General features: G+C 37.1%; 1 protein-coding gene across 7 annotated transcripts in view; it reads right to left on the bottom strand.

The window, feature by feature from the left end:
- The window catches only part of LOC131110288 (ras-GEF domain-containing family member 1C-like), a 66949-nt gene that overhangs the window by 8982 nt on the left and 32682 nt on the right, over positions 1–25285 (bottom strand). For 5 of the 7 annotated variants that reach the window (XM_058063249.1, XM_058063247.1, XM_058063246.1 and 2 more), the window contains 3 exons: positions 2593–2814; positions 924–1046; positions 671–808 (listed from right to left, as the gene is read on the bottom strand). In XM_058063249.1, coding sequence (XP_057919232.1) covers positions 671–808; positions 924–1046; positions 2593–2808 — 477 coding nt within the window. In that variant the 5' untranslated portion in view covers positions 2809–2814. Of the gene's footprint in view, positions 1–670; positions 809–923; positions 1047–2592; positions 2815–17835; positions 18200–25285 lie in introns of those variants that run through there. The other 2 variants (XM_058063251.1, XM_058063245.1) reach the window with 2 other exon arrangements.

Below are 25285 nucleotides of genomic sequence, written 5' to 3'. Positions count from 1 at the left end.
TGAAATTAAACCATTACCATTACCACTTATGTAATATCTTTTTTTTCAGATATTTTGCTCAGAAACACTCAATTGCAGCAATGCAGTGAGTAAGTGTTTCGGTTCTCCCCCCCCCGATGCTGGTCACAGAGGCTGCTGTGAGGTTAGTGTGTCTCACAAATGACCCTAACACACACACACACACACACACACACACACACACACACACACACACACACACACACACGTGACAGAAATAGCAGCACATTCATCACCGCCTGCTCTTCCCTTCTTCCAGTCCTCACAATCCACTCCCTCCATCGTCCCGGGTCCTCTTTTACCTTTCCCCTCTGTCCTCTGCAGCCCATCCCCCCCAGCGTTCTCCATCCATCTATCCCGTATCCATCCCATCCCGTCTCCCTTGAGGCTGCAGATAAAACCTCTCCTCTTCACATCCTTCCTTCCTCCCTGCCCTGCCATGCGGAGATTGTGTAACGCGGCGCTGTGGCTACTCAGCCTGACACAGTGGTCGTGATTTAGCAGAATTTAATTCCCCATCACTGCATTCTTCACTCAAGCTATGACATATATATATATTTATATATATATATGTTACGTAATAATGGCCGCGGCAACAATGTGGATGCAACTTGTGCCTCACATCCCAGAAGCATTCCCAAACAAAATTTACCTCATCACAGGGAGCTATCCTATGAATGATGTCTTTAAGTAGTCCGACCATCTTGTCATCTTTGAAATCAGACGGGAACGTCTCCGTCCACTCGGTGAGCAGCTGCAGGATCTTGGGACCAAATTTGCGCACTTTTGCCTGGATGAAATGCATCATAAAGAAAAAGTGGTAAGGTATACACGGGGATATGTACTCCTAAGGTGTGCTGTGTTTTTTTTTTGTTTTTTTTTTAAGAGTGTGGTGCAGTGCTGACCGTATCCAGTGGGCTCTGGTCCAGCTGCTGCTGCTTGATGCACTGCTCGCATACGCGGGCCAGCAGCTCCGGAGGAGGGATGAACAGACGGGCGCTCAGCAAGAACGTAAACACATAGGCTTTCTGGTAAAGGACACGAGGAGACAATTGCCATCATGTCAACAGGAGCACTACGAGACCTTTGGCGAGGTTTAAACTCCATTTGGTTTGGGTATTTATTGTCTTAGATACATAAGGAATGTTTATTTATTATTCATTCATTCATTTTCTACCGCTTTTTCCTCATGAGGGTCGCAGGGGGTGCTGGAGCCTATCCCAGCTGTCTTTGGGCGAGTGGCGGGGTACACCCTGGACTGGTGGACAGCCGGCCAATCACAGGTCACATATAGACAAACAACCATTCACACTCACATTCATACCTATGGACAATTTGGAGTCGCTAATTAACCTAGCATGTTTTTGGAATGTGGGAGGAAACCGGAGTACCCGGAGAAAACCCACACATGCACGGGGAGAACATGCAAACTCCACACAGATATGGCCGACGGTGGGGAAAGAAAAAATAAGAAGACTAAAAGTTACCACTTCCACACAAAATAGGAGGAGAACTCATTCATTCATTCATTTTCTACCGTGGGGGTTGTGGGGGGTGCTGGAGTCTATCCCAGCTGTCTTCGGGCGAGAGGTGGGGTACACCCTGGACTGGTGGCCAGCCGGCCAATCACAGGGCACATATAGACAAACAACCATTCACACTCACATTCATACCTATGGACAATTTGGAGTCGCTAATTAACCTAGCATGTTTTTGGAATGTGGGAGGAAACCGGAGTACTCGGAGAAAACCCACGCATACACGAGGAGAACATGGAAACTCCACACAGAGATGGCCGATGGTGGGGAAAGACAAAATAAGAAGACTAAAAGTTACCACTTCCACACAAAATAGGAGGAGAACTCATTCATTCATTCATTTTCTACTGCTTATCCTCATGAGGATAGTACTGGAGGGGGTGCTGGAGCCTATCCCAGCTGTCTTTGGGTGAGAGGCGGGGTACACCCTGGACTGGTGGCCAGCCAATCACAGGGCACATATAGACAAACAACCATTCACACTCACATTCATACCTATGGACAAGTTGGAGTCGCTAATTAACCTAGCATGTTTTTGGAATGTGGGAGGAATAGCAGCTGGGATAGGCTCCAGCACCCACCGCGACCCTCGTGAGGATAAGCGGTAGAAAATGAATGAATTAATGAATGAGTTCTCCTCCCATTTTGTGTGGAAGTGGTAACTTTTTGGCTTCTTATTTTGTCTTTCCCCACCCTCGGCCATCTCTGTGTGGAGTTTGCATGTTCTCCCCGTGCATGCGTGGGTTTTCTCCGGGTACTCCGGTTTCCTCCCACATTCCAAAAACATGCTAGGTTAATTAGCGACTCCAAATTGTATATAGGAATGAATGTGAGTGTGAATGGTTGTTTGTCTATATGTGCCCTGTGATTGGCTGGCCACCAGTCCATGGTGTACCCCGCTTCTCGCCTGAAGACAGCTGGGATAGGCTCCAGCACGACCCTCATGAGGATAAGCAGTAGAAAATGAATGAATGAATGAGTTCTCCTCCTATTTTGTGTGGAAGTGGTAACTCTATTTCCCCCTTATGCCCCTTACCTCGGGGTAGTAGTCAGCAGTAGGCACCAGATTCTGGATGAGGGTTTCCAGTGAGGCAGAGGTGATGGCGGGCCCATCAGCCAGGCAAGCCGCGGGCCCCTGGCGCTCCTGCGTGGACTCCTCCTCCTCCTCCTCCCCAGGCTCAGCGCAGGCCAGATGGGGGCTGAAGCCACTGGGAGTGGTGAACATGGCGCCTGAGCACACAGTCTGGGGCATTCCTGGCTGGAATTGAACACATAAAAGTCAGGTACGTGTAGTGAATGCTTTTAGCTTATAGTCTTTCGGTTCTATTCATCCACTATGTCATCATTCGGGGGGGGGGGAGAAAAGACGCCCCCTCAACAGCTGTGCCGTGTCCCACAAGACAGAGACCCTGATGAAAATGTGGGTCACTCAGTCACCAAGGAAACCAGCCGTAAAACTGAATGTGTGGCCTCCATTTCCGCCCCGTATTACAGTATGTCTTTCACTGTATGTGTTGGGGTTACACTCTTTAAATATTCAACACCGCATCTGAGTACTCACTGAACTACCTTGTAAGGGTAGAACTATGCACGGATACACAATAACACAAACAGATGGTATTATGTTTCTCAAGGTAAAAAAAAAACACAAACAAGCTGAAAGAGAGCTCTTGAGCAACATGACGGAAGTTATTTCAGATGTTGACAATGCATGTTATTCCTGCTGTCTGTCAGCCAGAAGGGAGGGGCTTGAATGAATGCATGCATGCGCAAAAAACTCAACAAAAATAGACCGCAAAGCAGAAGTCATGTCCTCTAAATGTCACATTTAACTACAATACATTTTAAATAAATATGAGGAAGTGGAAGTATGAAGTATGAGGAACAATTATATCGGACTGGATTTTTTTTTTATGACTTTTAAATATCATATTGTATATGGCAGTATTTGTCTGATTCTATTATGGACAGTGACAAGAAAGAAAATATGCAGCATCTTTATTATACACCGGAACCTTGGTTAGCATCATTCATTCGTCTCTAACCGAAACTGACATGAACTGAGTACATTTAAAATAAGGTGAAACAAACAATAACCGAAAATTGTACGCAAAACTCTGGAGAAAAATTTTTTAAACCCAAAAAAAAACAAGCTAAACACGGCGGATGCTAACCAAAAAGTTTTTTTTTCTTGTCGTATAGATTGTTACCACAATCGGAATCTATCTTTGAAGAATTCCTCGCTAGCTAAGAAAGAAAATATGCAGCATCTTTATTATACACCGGAACCTTGGTTAGCATCATTCATTCGTCTCTAACCGAAACTGACACGAACTGAGTAAACTTAAAATAAGGTAAATTCAGCAAATCTGTTCCAGAAAGCCACAAATGTTAACCGGAAATTGTACGCAAAATTCTGGAGAAAATGTTTTTAAACAAAAAAAAAACAAGCTAAACACAGCGGATGCTAACCAAAAAAAAAAATCTTGTAGTATGGATTGATAACACAATCAGAATCTATCTTTGAAGAATTCCTAGCGAGCTAAGAAAGAAAATATGCAGCATCTTATCATATTATACACCGGAACCTTGGTTAGCATCATTCATTCGTCTCTAACCGAAACTGACACAAACTGAGTACATTCAAAATAGGTAAATCCAGTGAATCTGTTCCAGAAAGCCACGTATGTTAACCGGAAACTGTACGCAAAATTCTGGCCAAAATTTTTTTTAACCAAAAATAAACAAGCTAAGCATGACGGATGCTAACCAAAAAAAATATTTTTTCTTCTTGTAGTATGGATTGTTACAACAATCTCAATCTATCTTTGAACAATTCCTAGCTAGTTAAGAAAGAAAATATGCAGCATCTTTATTATACACCGGAACCTTGGTTAGCATCATTCATTCATCTCTAACCAAAACTGACACAAACTGAGTAAATTTAAAATTTACATTTACTGAAAAAAAAAAAAAAAAAAAACAAGCTGAACACGGCGGATGCTAACCAAAAATTTTTTTTTTTCTTGTAGTATGGATTATTACCACAATCTGAATCTATCTTGGAAGAATTCCTAGCTAGCTAAGAAAGAAAATATGCAGCATCTTATCATATTATACACCGGAACCTTGGTTAGCATCATTCATTCATCTCTAACTGAAACTGACATGAACCGAGTACATTTAAAATAAGGTAAATCCAGCGAATGTGTTTCAGAAAGCCACATATATTAACCGGAAATTGTACGTAAAATCCTGGCTAAATTTTTTTCTAACCAAAAATAAACAAGCTAAATCCGGCGGATGCTAACCAAAAAATTAGTTACCACAATCGGAATCTATCTTTGAGGAATTCCTAGCTATCATGACATTTCTGGGATGAGGGATGAAACAAAATAAAGAAAAATCCTTTATGGACGTAAAAAGTCCTAAATGTGATCAATTTAAGACACAAAGAAACCTGAGAATGGCCTTTTTAAAATCACGGGTGACCTTCAGGATCCCCCCCCCCCTGAAAAGTGCTGATGAGCCACCTTGATAGGACAGCACCAGGGACCCTGGAGGTGAAAGGTCAAGCACTCACTGATGTGCAGAAGTGCATGTGTGAGGTTTCCTGTGTGAAAGGCTCGGTTTGTCTTTGTGCTGCAGCAAACAGGCTTTGTGCATGCGTACACACCTCGAGCCAAATACACACAGACAAGCAAACAAAAGGCTAAGAGGGGGGGGGTACTTTTATGGGTCACTGAATGACTGTCTGTCTTATGCTGGGACTAAGTAATATACCATAGAGCAGGGGTCTCAAACTCAATTTACCTGGGGGCCACTGGAGCTAGGGTCTGGGTGAGGCTGGGCCGCATCAGGAAAAAAAATATATATAAAGAATTTTTTTTAAATAAAAATATTAAGAAATATTAATTGTATTAAATATTAATAAATATATATAATATAATAGTCTTCAATTCTTCTGCTATACCCTCCACTTTTTAGTGTTTTGGTTCTTTGCAAGCTCTGATAAAGCATTAAATTATAATAAATTCTTATAAATTCTTATAAATTAATTTTTATTTATTATTAAATGATTAAATAAATGTTTAATGTAAATTTGTATTTTTTGACACAAAATAAGATGGAAAAATAAATGAGTAAATCACAAAACAAATGAAACAAATGAACAAATTAATTTTTATTTATTATTAAATTATTAAATAAATGTTTAATGTTAATTTTTCATTTTTCGACACAAAATAAGATGGAGAGATAAATAAGCAAATCAAAAAACAAATTAAACAAATGAACAAATTATTTTTTATTTATTAGAAAATTATTAGTAAATGTTTAATGCTAAGTTTTATTTTATTAAACAAATGAACAAATTAATTTTTATTTATTATAAAATTATTAGTAAATGTTTAATGCTAATTTTTATTTTTTGACACAAAATAAGATGGAAAAATAAATAAGCAAATCAAAAAACAAATGAAACAAATGAACAAATTAATTTGTATTTATTATTAAATTATTAAATAAATGTTTAATGTTAATTTGTATTTTTTGACACAAAATAAGATGGAAAAATAAATAAGCAAATCAAAAAACAAATGAACAAATTAATTTTTATTTATTATTAAATTATTAAACAAATGTTTAATGTTATTTTTTAAAATAAAATAAGATGGAAAAATAAATAAGCAAATCAAAAAACAAATTAAACTTTCATATCAAGGCAGGGCCGTGAGTTTGAGACCCCTGCCATAGAGGATGCATACGCCAACTTTTAGGGGTTTTAAAGTTGAGAATAAATCAAAACAGTCGGCTTTTGTCACTGGTTTTTTTCCTCAAAATGTGATTGTCAGGATCTAAATTCATTTGAGAAGTCTGCTGTGTCCTTGCAGCGACCTCCTTTGCATTGCATTACCAGGGAGACGTGGCCTGATAAATGGAAAGGGAGAGAAAAAAAAAAAAACTGGAAGGAGGTATTCTGTGTAATAGGTCAAGCAAAAGGACCAGAAACTGTTTTTATACAATCTCCAAGATCTATAAATCATTTCATGCATGCAAACCCTCACTAAATTAATTTTTTGGAGTCGGCTTCATTGTACGTGCAATGACTTCCTGTATCACTTGAGATAATCTTCTATTTATTTCTCCGCATCGCTTCCTCCTAAGCGCCAGCAGCCGTCTGCATGCATGTGATTCATCATTGCGTCATCACACCCTAACTCGGGTCTGGTCGGGAGGGCGGGTGCGCTGCACAATGTGGACAAGTAAGTCATCAATGTCTGAGTACTGTATATATATGACACGCCGGGTCACTGTGACGCCCCCGTTTTAAGGCTTAAAGCTTACTGGGATTTCCCCAAGAAGAGGAAAACCACCAGAGCTGGTGTAGTGAGCTATTATGTTGGCTCTCAGTCAATCATAAATCATATCAACTTTATTTGTAAAGCACTTTTCCTGCAAGGACATGCAACATAAAGTGCTTTACAGAATTAAAAACAATTACCACCTTGATATGAAAGTTTAATTTGTTTAATTTGTTTTTTTTTTATTTGATTTTATTTATTTTTCCATCTTATTTTGTGTTGAAAAATAAAAATTAACATTAAACATTAATGTAATAATTTAATAAAAATTAATTTGTTCGTTTGTTTCATTTGTTTTTTGATTTGTGTATTTATTTTTCCATCTTATTTTGTGTCAAAAAATAAAAAATACCATTAAACATTTATTTAATAATAAATAAAAATTAATTTGTTCATTTATTTCACTTGTTTAATTTGTTTGATTTGTTTTTTGATTTGCTTATTTATTTTTCCATCTTATTTTGTGTTGAAAAATTATCATAAACATTTATTTAATCATTTAATAATAAATAAAAATTAATTTGTTCATTTGCTTCATTTGTTTTTTGATTTGCTTATTTATTTTTCCATCTTATTTTGTGTCAAAAAATAAAAATTAACATTAAACATTTATTTAATAATAAATAATCATTAATTTGTTCATTTGTTTCACTTGTTTTTTGATTTGCTTATTTATTTTTCCATCTTATTTTGTGCCGAAAAAATTAAAAATTAACATTGAACATTTAATTAATAATTTAATAATAAATAAAAGTTAATTTATAATAATTTATTATAATTTAATGTTTTATCAGAGCTTTTGCAAAGAACCAAAGCACTGAAAAAGTGGAGGGTACAGCAGAAGCATTGAAGACTATTATATTATATATATTTATTAATATTTAATAATTAATTTTTATTTTTATTTATTATATATATATATATATATATTTTTTTTTTAACCCTAGCTCCAGTGGCCCCCAGGTAAATTGAGTTTGAGACCCCTGGTCTAGACTGAGAGTCATTGTTCAAGGCACGTGCACGTGCGTGTGCATGTGTGTTGTCGGAATTTCAGCCACGCTGTTATCATGGCCATCGGGGGGGGGGGGGGGGCTGCATGCTTTGTTCGATGGTGATTAACGTTGTCTGGAGACACGGTCTTTTATCAGCACCCTTGACTGTGTAGCTGTGTGTGTGTGTGTGTGTGTGTGTAGGTGTGTCGTCGCAGTGTTGATGAAACAATGGCCGCCGTAAAGGAGCAACCTGAAGTTGTCCGACCGCTCCGATGCTTCGGCGAAACCTGTTTCACCGCATCGAGCTAGCATGACACACGCACACACTAAAAGGACAGCAATGTGGTCTCTGACAAAACGTTACCGAGGTTACCAGCAGCAGCCGACAGAAGAGGCTTAGTCCGAACAAATGGAACCCCAGTTTGACCTTTGTCCCTGTAGAGTCAAAGGTCAAAGGTGAAGCCTGAGTGGGGGTAGATGGAGTATAGTGGCTGCTTTGTTCGTATCATCACTATGAGGTCTTTTTTTTTATGCTTTATCTATAATTAGGAATGACGGCACGGTAGTCCAGTGGTTAGCGTACAGACCTCACAGCTAGGAGACTAGGGTTCAATTCCACCCTCGGCCATCTCTGTGTGGAGATTGCATGTTCTCCCCGTGCATCACAGGGCACGTATAGACAAACAACCATTCACACTCACATTCATACCTATGGACAATTTGGAGTCGCTAATTAACCTAGCATGTTTTTGGAATGTGGGAGGAAACCGGAGTACCCGGAGAAAACCCACGCATGCACGGGGAGAACATGGAAACTCCACACAGAGATGGCCGAGGGTGGGGAAAGACAAAATAAGAAGCTAAAAAGTTACCACTTCCACACAAAATAGGAGGAGAACTCATTCATTCATGGTGCTGGAGCCTATCCCAGCTATCTTCGGACGAGAGGCAGGGTACACCCTCGACTGGTGGCCAGCCAATCACAGGGCACATATAGACAAACAACCATTGACACTCACATTCATACCTATGGACAATTTGGAGTCGCTAATTAACCTAGCATGTTTTTGGAATGTGGGAGGAAACCGGAGTACCCGGAGAAAACCCACGCATGCACGGGGAGAACATGGAAACTCCACACAGAGATGGCCGAGGGTGGGGAAAGACAAAATAAGAAGACAAAAAGTTACCACTTCCACACAAAATAGGAGGAGAACTTATTAATTCATTCATTTTTTACCGCTTATCCTCATGAGAGTCGCGGGGGGTGCTGGAGCCTATCCCAGCTGTATTCAGACGAGAGGCGGGGTACACCCTGGACTGGTGGCCAGCCAATCACAGGGCACATATAGACAAAATAAGGAAAATAAGGAAATACAGTACTACAGTTTCACAATATTTGACTATAAACAACAAAGTACCACATGCACCTTCTTCCTCTTTTCTTTTTATCAGCTGTATAAAGGACTTCCTGTTATACAAGTCTAGAAGAAATGCTCCATGTAGACTCAGTCCCACTTCATCAATAATACTCAAATACTATAAAAGGACTTGACACATATTATATGACATATACGTGTCATATAATATATGATATTATATGACACCGAGATATACTGCTTTTGTACTTCTATGTGATCGTTCCTGGAACACACCTCAATTTGGGAGTGTCCGACTTGTGTATTTTTGGTCCTGACACCGTTTTGTGTGCCCGAGGGTGTTGCAGCTGAGGACACAATATCGCCCCAGTGTTCTTTGAAAGCAACGCTGCCGCACAGCAGAGTCCCAGTATGGCTATTTTGTACTGCATATTCATACCCGTCTATTCATTTCAGCCAAGATGGCCGTTTCCCATTGGGAGGCTTTCATGGCCCCCGTTGTTGCTTTAACCCTTAGATGCATAAGTGGGTCAAAGTGGGTCAAAAATATCTTTGTAATTATTTTTTTTTTATCATTTCATATTCCAGGTATTCCTCAAAAACGCGTTTTTGATATCATGCCATTCACATTTTTAACTTACCTTTTATACATTTTAAGAAATTTTAGTTTTTGTGTTACTACCCCAACCTTCCATAAGTGGGTCAAAAATGACCCGGTCAGGTTGTTTTCCTGAAATATCTTTGAAATTATTTTTTTTTATCATTTGATATTCCAGGTATTCCTCAAAAAACATGTTTTTGGTATAAATTTTAATGTACTTTTTATAAATTTTAAGAAATTTTAGTTTTTATGTTAGTACTCCAACCTTCCATAAGTGGGTCAAAAATGACCCGGTCAGGTTGTTTTCTTGAAATATCTTTGAAATGAATTTTTTTTTATCATTTCATATTCCAGGTATTCCTCAAAAAACATATTTTTGATATCATTTTTAACGTACCTTTTATAAATTTTAAGAAATTTTAGTTTTTGTGTTACTACCCCAACCTTCCATAAGTGGGTCAAAAATGACCCAGTCAGGTTGTTTTCTTGAAATATCTTCGTAATGAAACATTTTTTATCATTTCATATTCCAGGTATTCCTCAAAAAACATGTTTTTGATATCATGCCATTCACATTTTTAACTTACCTTTTATACATTTTAAGTAATTTTAGTTTTTGTGTTACTACCCCAACCTTCCATAAGTGGGTCAAAAATGACCCGCATGCATTTTCTATGGGATCCAATAGGGAACCTTTGATTCTTATCAACTTTGGCTGTCAGGAATAAATTAACCTAAATAATAATAATAATACTAAATATCATACAAGTGATTTTTGCCCCACTTATGGAAGAGTGTAGGGTCCAGTCACTCGTGCATCTAAGGGTTAAAGGTTATATCTTGAACACGTCACACTTCAATGTGGACACATAATGCCGCCATATGTCCACCCTGCTCACTATCGTGGGCCGTGGTGTGTGTCTGTTTGGGGGGGGGGGGGGGGGGGGGGGGGGGCAAAGCACCCAAACAAATGAGTTCATTGTGTCGTGAAAAAAAAAAAAAAAACACTTGCTTGCACACTTGCACCCACACAACAGCCCGACATTGGATTGAGTTACTAGTGAGACATTTCGGCCCCACGCCCCCCACCCACCCGTTCTCCTCCCGTGGATGTGGTATGACACATGTCGGGGGGGAATGATCAGGAACACCCAATCCCAGAGTCCCTTTATTGTTATGAATGTGACTCGGAGCGTGTTGACACATACGGCACCTGTTAGACACCCACCCTGTCCACCCCCCACCCCACACCCCACCCACTGCTCCATCCATCCAACTAGAAAGACCACTGGGACGACTCCTCCACACCCTGCCAAGACATCCTCATTCCTATGCAAGTGTGGACACACGGTTGTGTTCGCACATGCTTTTGTGTGTGTGTGTGTGTGGAGGGGGGGTATGGGGGGGGTCATGTGTACGGACTTGTATGGAAGAGCTGAAAGTGGCGGAAGTGTAACACCTTCACTTTCACTGCAGCCATCTGTGCTTCTTAATCAACACAATGGAAGCTGGGTGCTGTTTCTTTCATTCAAACACAACGCAAAGAGAAGTCATGTGACTCTAAGGGGGGGGGGGGGTTACGCTACACAAGATGTTTTGTGCTTTACACTTGAAAAAGCGAATTCAAGAAACAATACAAGCAGTTGATGTTTGCTAAATACAAGGATGAAGAGTCTTGAACCAGTCATGATGTGCTATATATATATCACTATATTGACACTTACTATGGTACCCATTATCGTACTTTGCTAAGGGACAAAAATGAAATAAAATTAAATTAAAAATTTTAAAAATTATTTAAAAAAAAATTAAAAAATATTAAAAAAAATTTTTTTTTTAATATTTTAAAAATTTAAAATATTTTAAAAAATAAAAAAAAATAAATTTTAAATTAAACTATATTAGGAAAGCAGGAAGTGAACAAATGTAACAGTTACTGATTGTAAAAGTACCAGATGGAGGGGTAGGATTTAATAAGCTTTGCTTCTTCCTACTCCTTTTGGACATGTGGAACTGTGAACTGATTATGTGATGCATTCAATTGTAATCTGATGCATGTTCAAATGAAATTAAACCATTACCATTACCATGAGTTGGAAGAATTCCACTAGAATAGATGAAAATAGAAATATTACCATTACCAATTATCATAGCATGTTTTTGGAATGTGGGAGGAAACTGGAGTACAAATAAAAATAAATAAAAATAGTACTAAAAATAATTTAAAAAATAAAAAAATTTGAAAATTAAAAAATGTAAACAAAAAAAACAACTTAAACTATATTAGGAAAGCAGGAAGTGAACAAATGTAACAGTTACTGATTGTAAAAGTACCAGATGGAGGGGTAGCATTTAATAAGCTTTGCTTCTTCCTACTCCTTTTGGACATGTGGAACTGTGAACTGATTATGTGACAAAAAAAAAAAAAATTCAGGAAATTTGACCGTTTTTTGTCATATTTTTTGCAAGTTCTTTGTATGGTCAAATCACCTCGTACTTTGGTACGGGTCAAAAAAATAAAAAAAAATACAAAAAATACAAAAAAAACCTTAAACTATATTAGGAAAGCAGGAAGTGAACAAATGTAACAGTTACTGATTGTAAAAGTACCAGATGGAGGGGTAGGATTTAATAAGCTTTGCTTCTTCCTACTCCTTTTGGACATGTGGAACTGTGAACTGATTATGTGATGCATTCAATTGTAATCTGATGCATGTTCAAATGAAATAAAACCACTTCATGTGTGAAGGAATACACAGACGGGTTCTTGGCGGCAATGAGTCTGATCTACCCGTGGCCTAAATCTGTCACTCACCGTGGACATAGTGGCGTCCAAACGTTCCAATCTCCAATCACTGTGACTGGAATAAGATGTTCTCACTAAATATTCATAACATTCCCACTTAGCAGACATCATTAATGCAAATGTAGAAAAACAAAGTGCACGTGCTCAATGCCGCAATAGTCGTTTTCTTCACGGTTCTGCTGGTGTAAACTGGCAAACCCAGCCAACCTGTGCAATATGTTGTTGCCGAGACTGTTAACAGATGCATATCTAATCATCAGACGTCTAGTGGAGTCATCATGGCTGTCTCCTCTCATGCAGATAGTGCATCTATCTCCTCATTACAACCAGCGTGGGCAGATGCCGTGCACCGTGTCACCACTGATGTATGATGTCAATGCACGCTAATTAGTGCTGGGAGAATACACGGTCTGGGCTCATCCTGACTCCTGTTGCACGTAATGGGATTAGAGATAGTCTACTTCAGTAGTTAAGGAAAATGATAATAATAATAATAATACATTATTATTGTTATATAATAATAATCATCATCATCATATATTATATAATAATAATATATAATATAATACTAATAATAAATTATATAATGATTAATTATTATTATATTATTATTATATATATTATTATTAGTAGTATATAGTGTATGATGATGATACATATAATAATAATAATAATAATAATAATAATATAGAATATAATATTACAATAATAATAATAAATTATATAATAATAATAAAATGTATTATTAATATATTATTATATAATATAATAATAATGATAATAATAGTAAGAATAATTTATTGTTGTTATTATTATATTATTTCAGTAGTTAAGGAAAATGATAATAATAATACTACTACATTATTATTGTTATATAATAATAATAATAATAATAATAATAATAATAACATTATTATTATATTATTATATAATATAATAATAATAATAATAACAATAATTTATTGTTCTTGCTATTATTATATTATTTCAGTAGTTAAGGAGAATAGTAATAATACTACATTATTATTGTTATATAATAATCATCATCATACATTATATAATAATAATAATAATATATAATATAATAATAATATTAATAATTTTTATTATTATATTTTAATTATTATATTATTATATAATTTAATAATAATACTAATAATAAGTTATTGTTGTTATTATTATATTATTTCAGTAGTTAAGGAAAATGATAATAATAATAATAATAATAATAATAATAATAATAATAATAATAATAATAATAATAATAATAATAATAATAATACATTATTATTATTATATGATAACAACAATAATAATATCAACAACAATAATAATACATTATTATTATATAATCATTCATTCAATCATTATATAATTATTATATAATTATTATTATTATGTGCAATTTACTGTTTACACTGTACATTGTTGGTTATATTTGATGTCATATATTTATTCTCCATCATTATTACTATTATTATTATTATTATTATAAATTCACTGCTGTGTTATTAGGCAATGACAATAAAGGAAGTCTATCCATCCATCCATCCATCCATGTTGTTCAACGTACAGTGTAATGCATAACAAGCCAATCATGCAAGGCCATACATCTGATGCAGCAAACTGCATACTTAAGATCTTTCTGGAGTCCATCGGGATCTAATCATATTTCATTACTTCTTTGACCTGGCAAATCCATAAAGACACACTGTCAATAACCACGTGGTCATGTAGAGCGGTACAGCTACGATATGGTGGCTTCTGCTAGCGTGTGGAGTGTTTCCATGGAGCCCAGCCTCCTGTTGGGAGGTAATTAGATGCCTGTTGAATTCCCTACTGTGGCACCCCTACGTCGCTCTCTTTATTCCATTAAAATTCCTCATTTTCCGAGATGTCTTTCCTTCCTTTTGCCCTTGACAGACTCACTCAATATTCAAACCTCGACCTGAGATGCTGATCTTTGACATTGTCACAAACAGCGTGAAGGTCCAGCTATCCATTCATTTTCTATACGGCTTATTCGGTTCTTCAGGGTATAAAAGTCAGCAATGTGAACCACTACACCGTCAATGTCGCTCTTTTATAACATGACCCGTTTACTTTTACTTGACAACGAAGATGAAAATGCACTCCAGGCATTATTTTTTTTTTTTACCACCATTATATTTGCTTCCTTTTAAGATTACGTAACAAAAATTTCACTTCCTGTCTGACAAAAACTATATGGAGAAAAGTACTACAACATAGCAAAAAACCTACTGAACTAAAAAGCCACCCAAGCATGCATTAAAGCTTCTGCTTTATGCAAAAAGAGCAAAAAAGGATGAAATATTAAGATTAGGAACAGGTTTTTATACAAATATTGATTAATTAATTCAGATGATTAATCCAGAAGATCCAGCAATCCCCTGCAAAGGCTCCTTGATAGACTACACTACTTTTTATTTCTTGTGAAGGAATTCTATCATGCCTGCGGAATAAACGATTGGAATCCGCCCCCCCCGTACACGGCGCACCGCCATAAACCTTGTGTGCACCGATAAAGCTGTCAGTGCAGGCGGACTAACAGCTACCGTGTCTCCCCGCCCCAGACAGACAGAAAGGACCCTGCCCTCGTCTTCCACAAACAGTCTGCAAAGCTGCTCTCATACGCTCATAAACGGCACACCTGGTACCTGGTAATGTGGAGGTTTGTCTGTACCTGTATACGCCTGTATACGTATATGACTCATGCACGCCGGTGAACCGGCTGACTGGCAAAATGAATCAAGGTAACGCGTTGAAATGCAGACGTTGATAAGATAGATAGCATTTTCTACATGTGTACATTGTGTACTGATAGAACTGTAATACATAGATCAAATTTATTGTTGTTTTCTTAAAAAAAAAATACATTTTTTTAAATATAATTATTAAATATAAATTATTAAATATATAATTATTACAAAAATATGTGTTTTCTGCTTAAAAAAAGACATTTTGGTGGGTTTTTTTAGCAGAAAACATATTTTTGTAATAATTATATATTTAATGTATATTTAATATTCATTGTATGGTCATATCACCTCGTACTTTGGTACGTGACAAAAAATAAAAATAAAAATAAAAATAAAAATAAAAATAAAAATAAAAATAAAAATAAAAATAAAAATAAAAATAAAAATAAAAATAAAAATAAAAATAAAAATAAAAATAAAAATAAAAATAAAAATAAAAATAAAAATAAAAATAAAAATAAAAATAAAAATGAAAATAAAAATAAAAATAAAAATAAAAATAAAAATAAAAAACTACAAATACGAATAAAAAACTACAAATACGAATAAAAACCTACAAATACGAATAAAAATAAAAAACTACAAATACGAATAAAAATAAAAACAAAAACAAAAACAAAAATAATTAAGGGTTTTTTGTTTGTTTTGTTTTTCCTTTTTTCACATACCAAAGTACCAGGTGATATGACCATACAATGACATAATGGGTACCATTACCAAAAAAATTAAAAATTCAAAAAAACAAAAAAAATAATTTAAACTGTATTATGGAAAGCAGGAAGTGAACAAATGTAACAGTTACTGATTGTAAAAGTACCAGATGGAGGGGTAGGATTTAATAAGCTTTGCTTCTTCCTACTCCTTTTGGACATGTGGAACTGTGAACTGATTATGTGATGCATTCAATTGTAATCTGATGCATGTTCAAATGAAATAAAACCATTACCATAATGTATTGTACAGTATATACAATTTGGGGGTCCTTGAATGCACCATAGTTTTGTGCTCAGTCCGGCATCAAATCTTAAAAGGGGACTCAAAATACCATTAGCTCCTAAAGCCTTTTCAATTAGCTCTCCGGAGACTTTATTCATTTATTATGAACTCCTATATCCACTGTATTAGAATTGTAGTTAGGAAGCACTTTGGGCATGTGACCAATCACGGCGGAGTGGGCGTGCCCTTAAGCGGGGCGTGAAATAGTGGAATAAATTAAAATATCATTTTGGCGGTTAGCACAAATCAAAAGAAAATACAGCTAGGTGTAGATTCTGGAAGATCTAAAAAGTTCTCTATGCGGGTTATTGTGTGTAGCTGCTCCACAGGAGCCCACAACTCAAAAACAAAAGAGTGAACACTACTATCTAAGAAACATGCGCAAGTCAGACAAAAAAAAACAAAGTGTAATGGAGCCCGAATGACTAATGTTTCGCTCCTCGCTGTTTACCGTTTCACGATAAATGCCGTGTCAAAGGTCACTACAACAAAAAAAAACGCTGCTTTTGCACAGTAGTTAATCAACAGTAGCAGAAATCGATTCCCAAAGCGAGAACCACATTGCAAGTGAAGCTCAGCAAACACACATTTCTCAAACGTGGCAATAAAACGCCCCAGCAGCAGTAGGAAGCTTTTTTTTTTTTTTTTTTTTTTTAAAAAGGTCCACAAATGCGATGCTTTCAAGCGCAAGCCCGACTTAGAAGAGCCGAGGGCGTGGGAAAACGATGCTCGAAAGTGGCTTGACTGGTAATATTGGAGTACAATTCCTCCCACCTAACTGGTTTGTGACACTGCACCTTGCAGTAAGCTGCCGGGGAATGATAACAAATCCTTTTTAGCTTTTTGGTACATTTGTAGGCCTCGGGGGTGAAAATGCATCATTCGAATTCCTTACAGACATTCCATTAGGTACACCTACTCTATACAATACAAGGGATATATATATATGAGCATATTTGTTTAAAGGTAAATTCTGTCTTTTTGTAGCATAAATGCTAACCGGTTATTAAATCACAGGAAGCAACCGCTATGATAAACATGCAACAAATGACATTGTCAACCAAAATGTCCACTGAGTGTGTCCACTAAGCATCATCTCCCACATGAATGGCTACCAAAAGAACAATTAGATTTCCACATGAGTGATCAATGTCCACTGTCTTTATCTTTATGGGTGTTTGACTTATACAGAAATCATCCCATGCACACCAAAAAAGGTGGGGATGGGGGGGGTCCCCCCCCCACCCCACCAACCACACAATAAAGTGCTGCAATCATCTCAATGTCATGCCACTTATCTTGATGCATGGTACGTTTAAAGCCCAATGTTCTAAATAGGAGCAACCTCGGTTTACAACTTACCGCCACTACACTGTGATCCCCATCCTTCATCCGACGATAACCGATGCACACAAGTGATATCCCCTCAAAAAAATAGTAATGAGCGTCCACCTTGAAGGCAACACCACCACCACCACCACCACCACACAACCAAAGAGGCGTGATTGATGAAGACAAAATGTTCCTCCTGGGGAATTTAGCGAAAAAAAAATCCAGTCAGGTGAAGAGTACAATGAAAAGGGGAGCTCACGCCGTGTCAAAGTGCCTCCCTGAAGGCGTGGCGACCGTCCTTATCCGCGCCACGACGAGAAACAAACCGAGGTTATCAACACGTCCACTCAGTGAAGAAGCTCACAGTCACACAGGGAGGAGAGTACTCGCGGACATCAAGCTAGCACAATTTTGCTACTTCTACACTTCCGGTTGGGATCTTCAAAATAAAACCAGCCAAGGCACGTGGCTTTGTATTCCTGATGAAAATGGTTCCGTGTTAGCTATTTCGATCGTTACATTAAGATAGAATTCTACGAAAGGGAGTACAAAGAAGCAGATCTTATTCCATGTTCTAATATTGTACAGAAAGAAAACAAACTACGTGTAATAATTGCCCATTCATTGATGAAAATCATACTAACGGAAGCAGAGCCTACTAGCCCATTAGGCAATAATATAAGCACGACCTCTAGGAGGCGCCAAAACAAATTCACCTACAAAATAATAATGTTAAAACCACTAACTACAATGAATTATTCATATAATACAAACAATACCAAATAAGTCTTATCAGTTTTGTATTTTCATATTCATAATACAATTCATGCACATAGAAAAATGTCCAAAGTCAAATGGACTGCCCCTTGTCCCTGAACACAAACCATGTTGTCCATCCAGTGGCCCAAATTGCTAGTGCTAGAAACCTTTAATTTGAAGGTACAACTGACTTCCGGTAATGAGTTTTTTTAGGCTTCTGCTACACACACACACACACACATAGGGCATTGATGGAGTTGGAGTTATGCAACTTGGACTCGGCTTGATAATGTAATCAAGGACTTGGACCTGACTCTGACTTAGTCTGATGACTTGAAACATACTTAATACTTAAATACCAACTATAAAGGCTGTGTCACCTTGTAAGGACTCAAACATTTCTCAAACAATCTTGTCTCGACTTGAGACTCGGCTTGAGACTCGACTTGAGACTCGACTTGAGACGCGACTTGAGACCGACTTGAGACGCGACTTGAGACTCAATTTGAGACGCGACTTGAGACGCGACTTGAGACTCGACTTGAGACTCGACTTGAGAGTCCAATTGAGACGTGACTTGAGAGTCCAATTGAGACTCGACTTGAGACGCGACTGGAGAGTCTAATTGAGACTCGACTTGAGACGCGGCTTGAGACTCGACTTGAGACGCGGCGTGAGACGCGGCTTGAGACTTGACTTAAGACGCGACCTGAGACGCGACCTGAGACGCGACTTGAGACGCGAATTGAGACTCGTCTTGAGACTCGTCTTGAGACTCGTCTTGAGACACGACTTGAGACTCGACTTGAGACTCGACTTGAGATGTGACTTGAGAAGTGACTTGAGACTCTACCTGAGACGCGACTTGAGACTGGACTTAAGATGCGACTTGAGACTGGACTTGAGATGCGACTTGAGACTCGATTTGAGACACGACTTGAGACTCGACTTGAGACGCGACTCGAGACACGACTCGAGACTCGACTCGAGACTTGACTTGAGACTCAAATTGAGACGCGACTTGAGACGCGACTTGAGACGCGACTTGAGACTCGACTTGAGACGCGACTTGAGACTCGACTTGAGACACGACTTGAGACTCGACTTGAGACTCAACTTGCTGCCACCTCTGCAGACTGACCAGTCAGCTAATACAAAACAGACCTCTTCAAATGAAAATGATGACACAGCAAACTTCCACGGGAAGATAAGGAAACGTAGAGTCTTTCATTTGCAAATCCCCTGGTAAAGTTTCCAGGAACATTCGTTGCCTGTCACCCTTGTGGACAAATGGGGTCGTCGCTCCAATGAGACTTTGACATTCAAAGCCGGGCTGTATTTCCATCACGAAACCGCAGTTAATGAATACCATTAACCTCATTTAAAGACAACAATGGGGGAAGACGCGTCCTTCCTGAGCGGAGAGGAGAAGCCGGAGTGACGAGTTCGTGGAGTCAGGTGTCGAATGGTTTCAGGCTGGCAGGGAGGATGACGGACTAATTAATTAGTAAGGAAGTGTTGTACTGCGAGCGAATAAGGGGCGCTACGGACAGTGTGAGATCCTAGATTTGACTCAATGCAAATGATGTTTACTGACATTGTCCAATGAGAAACAATCATCAGCTCTGACGGCGGATCGAGACGTATCCTGGCCTTAAAACCCCCAAAAGGCGCCACCTCATCCGAGGTCGGGTCGCGGGGGCGTTCCCATGCAAGTTGATAAAAATATCCACAATCTAATTTTAAGCAAATTGTAAATGCAACACTTGATTTGCAATACAAAGACACAGGATGAGCTCTACTATCAAGTGGTGTCATTTTCCACCATGATGTTGATATGGTTCTATTGTGTGGAAATATGAGGTAATAACTATAAAAGCAATCTTCACTCGCTAAATGTATTGCAAAAAAGGTCAGTAAGGATAATTCATAATGCCGCCTACAGAGAACATACTAACTCCTTATTTCTAAAATCACAAATACTTCATACTTAATCACCTAATACTTAATACAAGTCTTGAACCAGTCATGATGTGCTTTATATATCACTATATTGACAAAAATAAAAATAAAAATAAAAATAAAAATAAAAATAAAAATAAAAATAAAAATAAAAATAAAAATAAAAATAAAAATAAAAATAAAAATAAAAATAAAAATAAAAATAAAAATAAAAATAAAAATAAAAATAAAAATAAAAATAAAAATAAAAATAAAAATACAAGGATGAAGAGTCTTGGATGGTATTTCGGTACGTGACAAAAAATAAAAATAAAAATAAAAATAAAAATAAAAATAAAAATAAAAATAAAAATAAAAATAAAAATAAAAATAAAAATAAAAATAAAAATAAAAATAAAAATAAAAATAAAAATTAAAATTAAAATTAAAATTAAAATTAAAATTAAAATTAAAATTAAAATTAAAATTAAAATTAAAATTAAAATTAAAATTAAAATTAAAATTAAAATAGGAAAGCAGGAAGTGAACAAATGTTGCTGATTGTAAAAGTACCAGATGGAGGGGTAGGATTTAATAAGCTATGCTTCTTCCTACTCCTTTTGGACATGTGGAACTGTGAACTGATTATGTGATGCATTCAATTGTAATCTGATGCATGTTCAAATGAAATTAAACCATTACCATTACCATAAAGGGGATTAACGCTGTCTTGACTGACACATCATTTCTCTGAAGTGGTGTGGCGAATCGGGATGTACAACACCTTTTGTTTTCGTGTTCAGCTTGTATTTCATAAAGTCAAAGAGTATCAGGAAACAAGTCAAGTCCAACTAATGTCCTTCGCACAGAGATGAAGAAATAGCAAATACCAATGAAGAAGAAGTTTTGTCTTAGCGCTCGTCTATAGCGGCCTATATGACGCCTCTCCGCGCCTTACGGGGTTGCAGACCTTGTTTAGAAACTCTTCGCCACCTTCGTTTATGCTCATCTCGTTCATTTGCATGTATCCTGTCGCTGAGATTCATTCATTATTCAGCGACAAATGAAACGGAATGGGAAAATTATCTTTTAATGTTAACAAAAGCGTTTTGTGTAATCTCCAGCAAAACAGCTCAGCTCTGCTCGGCTGAAATATTTACCCTCACCTGCATTCATTCAAATAATCACAGAGCTAATGTGCTTTTCTAACCAATGCGCAGCACGACTCCCGCCGCCGTCACGTGCACACGAGCACTTCTCCAGGTTGTTCCTCCACGCTGAAACACCAAGCGACAGCTTCTAATAAAGGCAAAACGTGGGTGTTATATTGCCCGTGCAAATCAGCTCGGAAAGAAAAAGAAAAAAAAAACGGAAAAGAGCAAACAAACACTGATACTTTGTAAGTGTGAAAGCGCCGTCACAGATAACATTGCAACACCCTCGCTGTATAATTTGAGCGTGAAGGGAGAGAAGCAGTTGCAGGGACGTGAAACAATTGAATGAGTGCGTGTTTGTCTGCTACAAAGACGCTTAGCCTGAACTTATAGGTGCCCCTATTGTCCAAAACGGACCCTTTTTATGATGGAATGACAGAAAGAACATGTTTATGACCACCGAATATGAAATCTCTTATGAGGGAAGGGGCGCTAGAAGTTTTGCTTTGAGGTTCCGGTTTTGTATGACATCATGGTAATGGTAATGGTTTTATTTCATTTGAACATGCATCAGATTACAATTGAATGCATCACATAATCAGTTCACAGTTCCACATGTCCAAAAGGAGTAGGAAGAAGCAAAGCTTATTAAATCCTACCCCTCCATCTGGTACTTTTACAACCAGTAACTGTTACATTTGTTCACTTCCTGCTTTCCTAAGATAATTTAAGTTTTTTTAATAAAAATAAAAATAAAAATAAAAATAAAAATAAAAATAAAAATAAAAATAAAAATAAAAATAAAAATAAAAATAAAAATAAAAATAAAAATTAAAATTAAAATTAAAATTAAAATTAAAATTAAAATTAAAATTAAAATTAAAATTAAAATTAAAATTAAAATTAAAATATTTGTGATTTTAGAAATAAGGAGTTAGTATGTTCTCTGTAGGCGCCATTATGAATTATCCTTACTGACCTTTTTTGCAGTACATTTAGCGAGTGAAGATTGCTTTTTTTATAGTTATTAGCCCATATTTCCACACAATAAGTAAGATATGGTCTTTCGTAACTTTGGAGATATCATTGGTGTACAAGTTGAACAGCTTTGGCCCCAGTATTGACCCCAGGGGAACGCCGCACTTTAAGAGAGAAAACGCTCATCCAACAGGACAAAGAGGTCACTTGAAGTTCTTTTCAGGTGGCTCGGCCTCCAGCATGCTCAGCGGGACGGACGTGTTTAGTGAGAGTGAAAAGAGATAGCGGCATTGAAAAGCTTAAGGGTCTCAAAGAGCTTCACCGCAAACATGTCCGGATGCCTTTCCGAAGGACCTCCGCCGTCGACCGGAACTACTTATGCCATGCAGCTCTCATACTCTGTACGGCTGCCCTTGAACATTCACATCTTATTTCCCCAGGCGCCTCGCTGTCGCTGAATGTCTTGGCCCGCCGTCCTCCCTTTCAGAGGATCAGGTGACATAAGAGTCTTCTTTTGTGGCGGTTGACAAGAAAAGGGCAAATTGGGCGACTTTGCCAGTCTGGCAGAGTACTTTGGAATGAGTCGGAATATCGGTCCTCTGGCACATGAGCTAAGAGGAGGTGTTTTGGAGACAAAAAACTCTTTGTTAAGTTGATGTTTTCGTGTAGATGTCGATAAAAACATGTACATGTATAGTCGATATTGCATTATCACGAGCAAAACAACAATGGCAGAACATAGCACTGTTATTGTACCATATATGTGGTACCTGTATGCACATGAAGTTAGCGCATCCGGAAACCTCATATTACAAATATACAACATAAGGTGGTCAGAAATATTTCAATATTGAACAAAGCAAAATTTGTTCTGAATCAGAAATCACTCCACACTCTTTATTGCTCTCTGGTTCTACCATATCTTACTTATTGTGTGGAAATATGGGCTAATAATAACTATAAAAGCAATCTTCACTCGCTAAATGTACTGCAAAAAAAGGTCAGTAAGGATAATTCAGAGAACATACTAACTCCTTATTTCTAAAATCACAAATACTTCAACTTGCTGATATAGTTCATCTTCAATCAGCTAAAATAATGCATAAGGCTAAAATTAAAATTAAAATTAAAATTAAAATTAAAATTAAAATTAAAATTAAAATTAAAATTAAAATTAAAATTAAAATTAAAATTAAAATTAAAATTAAAATTAAAATTAAAATTAAAATTAAAATTAAAATTAAAATTAAAATTAAAATTAAAATTAAAATTAAAATTAAAATTAAAATTAAAATTAAAATTAAAATTAAAATTAGGAAAGCAGGAAGTGAACAAATGTAACAGGAGGGGTAGGATTTCATAAGCTTTGCTTCTTCCTACTCCTTTTGGACATGTGGAACTGTGAACTGATTATGTGATGCATTCAATTGTAATCTGATGCATGTTCAAATGAAATTAAACCATTACCATTACTACTCTTTACATTATCTTTACTACTATAAAGACATTAGTTCCAAACTCGACTGTACTGCACTTTTACACACATTTTGTGATTTTTTTTTTTTACTGTAGTACTTTCTGTTTGACTTCCTATTGAAATCCCACGACAACAATCTCCTCCTAAACAACAAGAAAAGAAACAGGACAGCAACCATCATCAATTAAAAAACTGACTTTCCACGCATTATTACCTCTAAAATGCTACAATGCCGATGACACGCTGTCTTTTCAAGCCGAGATTCTCCTAATTCTCTTATTTGCTGCAGAACCCCCACGGCGAGTGGGTATGCTCGGTGCTTCACGGGCCCACAGCAGAGCCGGAAGCCTCTGGAATACACATTCTCCCTGCGGTGTTAAAACCAGCAGGGTGCAAGCCATTACAGGACCACACAGAGGCAAACACTTTCTACAAAAGACGCTAGAATGAGCTGCTATGATAAATCTTAACTTCGTCTCTATGAATAATATTCATAGAGATTTCCGCTTATTAATTTTTTAGGAATCTTGAGGGCTAGCGCGTCGCTGTCTTGTTTGCAGACAACAGAAGGAATATTTGACATCTCAATCCATGAGCCCACCCAATGGAAGACAACTGGAATATTTATCCATGTGTTGTCTCGTTTGTCAAACATTCATGTTGAATTGTTCCTACACGGGAATTTTTTCACCGTGTCGAAAAAGGCGTGTTAGCGCCTGACAGATTGTGACACATGTGGCGTATATGTTTGACACTGAGACGCGGCGAAAGGATGACTGGATCATACGAGGTCATGGTGGAATTCTCACAATCCGTGTTGCCAGCTTTCATCCGTCATGTATCTCGGGAGACTTTAGAGCATATGAACATGGAGGCGTCATGTCCCAATGGCGGTTATTGAACATCACAGCTTGGGTTCAAACCCAAGGTTATTCAATGATGCATGAGATTTACTCATCGGACCAGGAAAAAGCAACATTGCAACCCTGGAGAGGCTTTAAGGAGGCCATTATAAGATCTGCTTACTTTACAGGATGTGATCATCATCCTTTCATATATGATGGAACCTTGGTTAGTGTCATTCATTCCTTCTGGAAAGACTCATTCATTCATTCATTTTCTACCACACATGCACGGGGAGGACATGCAAACTCCACAAAGATGGCCGAAG

This window comes from Doryrhamphus excisus, chromosome 23 (genome assembly GCF_030265055.1).
Source record: "Doryrhamphus excisus isolate RoL2022-K1 chromosome 23, RoL_Dexc_1.0, whole genome shotgun sequence".
Taxonomy (NCBI): domain Eukaryota; kingdom Metazoa; phylum Chordata; class Actinopteri; order Syngnathiformes; family Syngnathidae; genus Doryrhamphus; species Doryrhamphus excisus.
The sequence above is the reverse complement of the archived record's forward strand: the minus strand, read 5'-3'. Positions and strand labels throughout refer to the sequence as shown.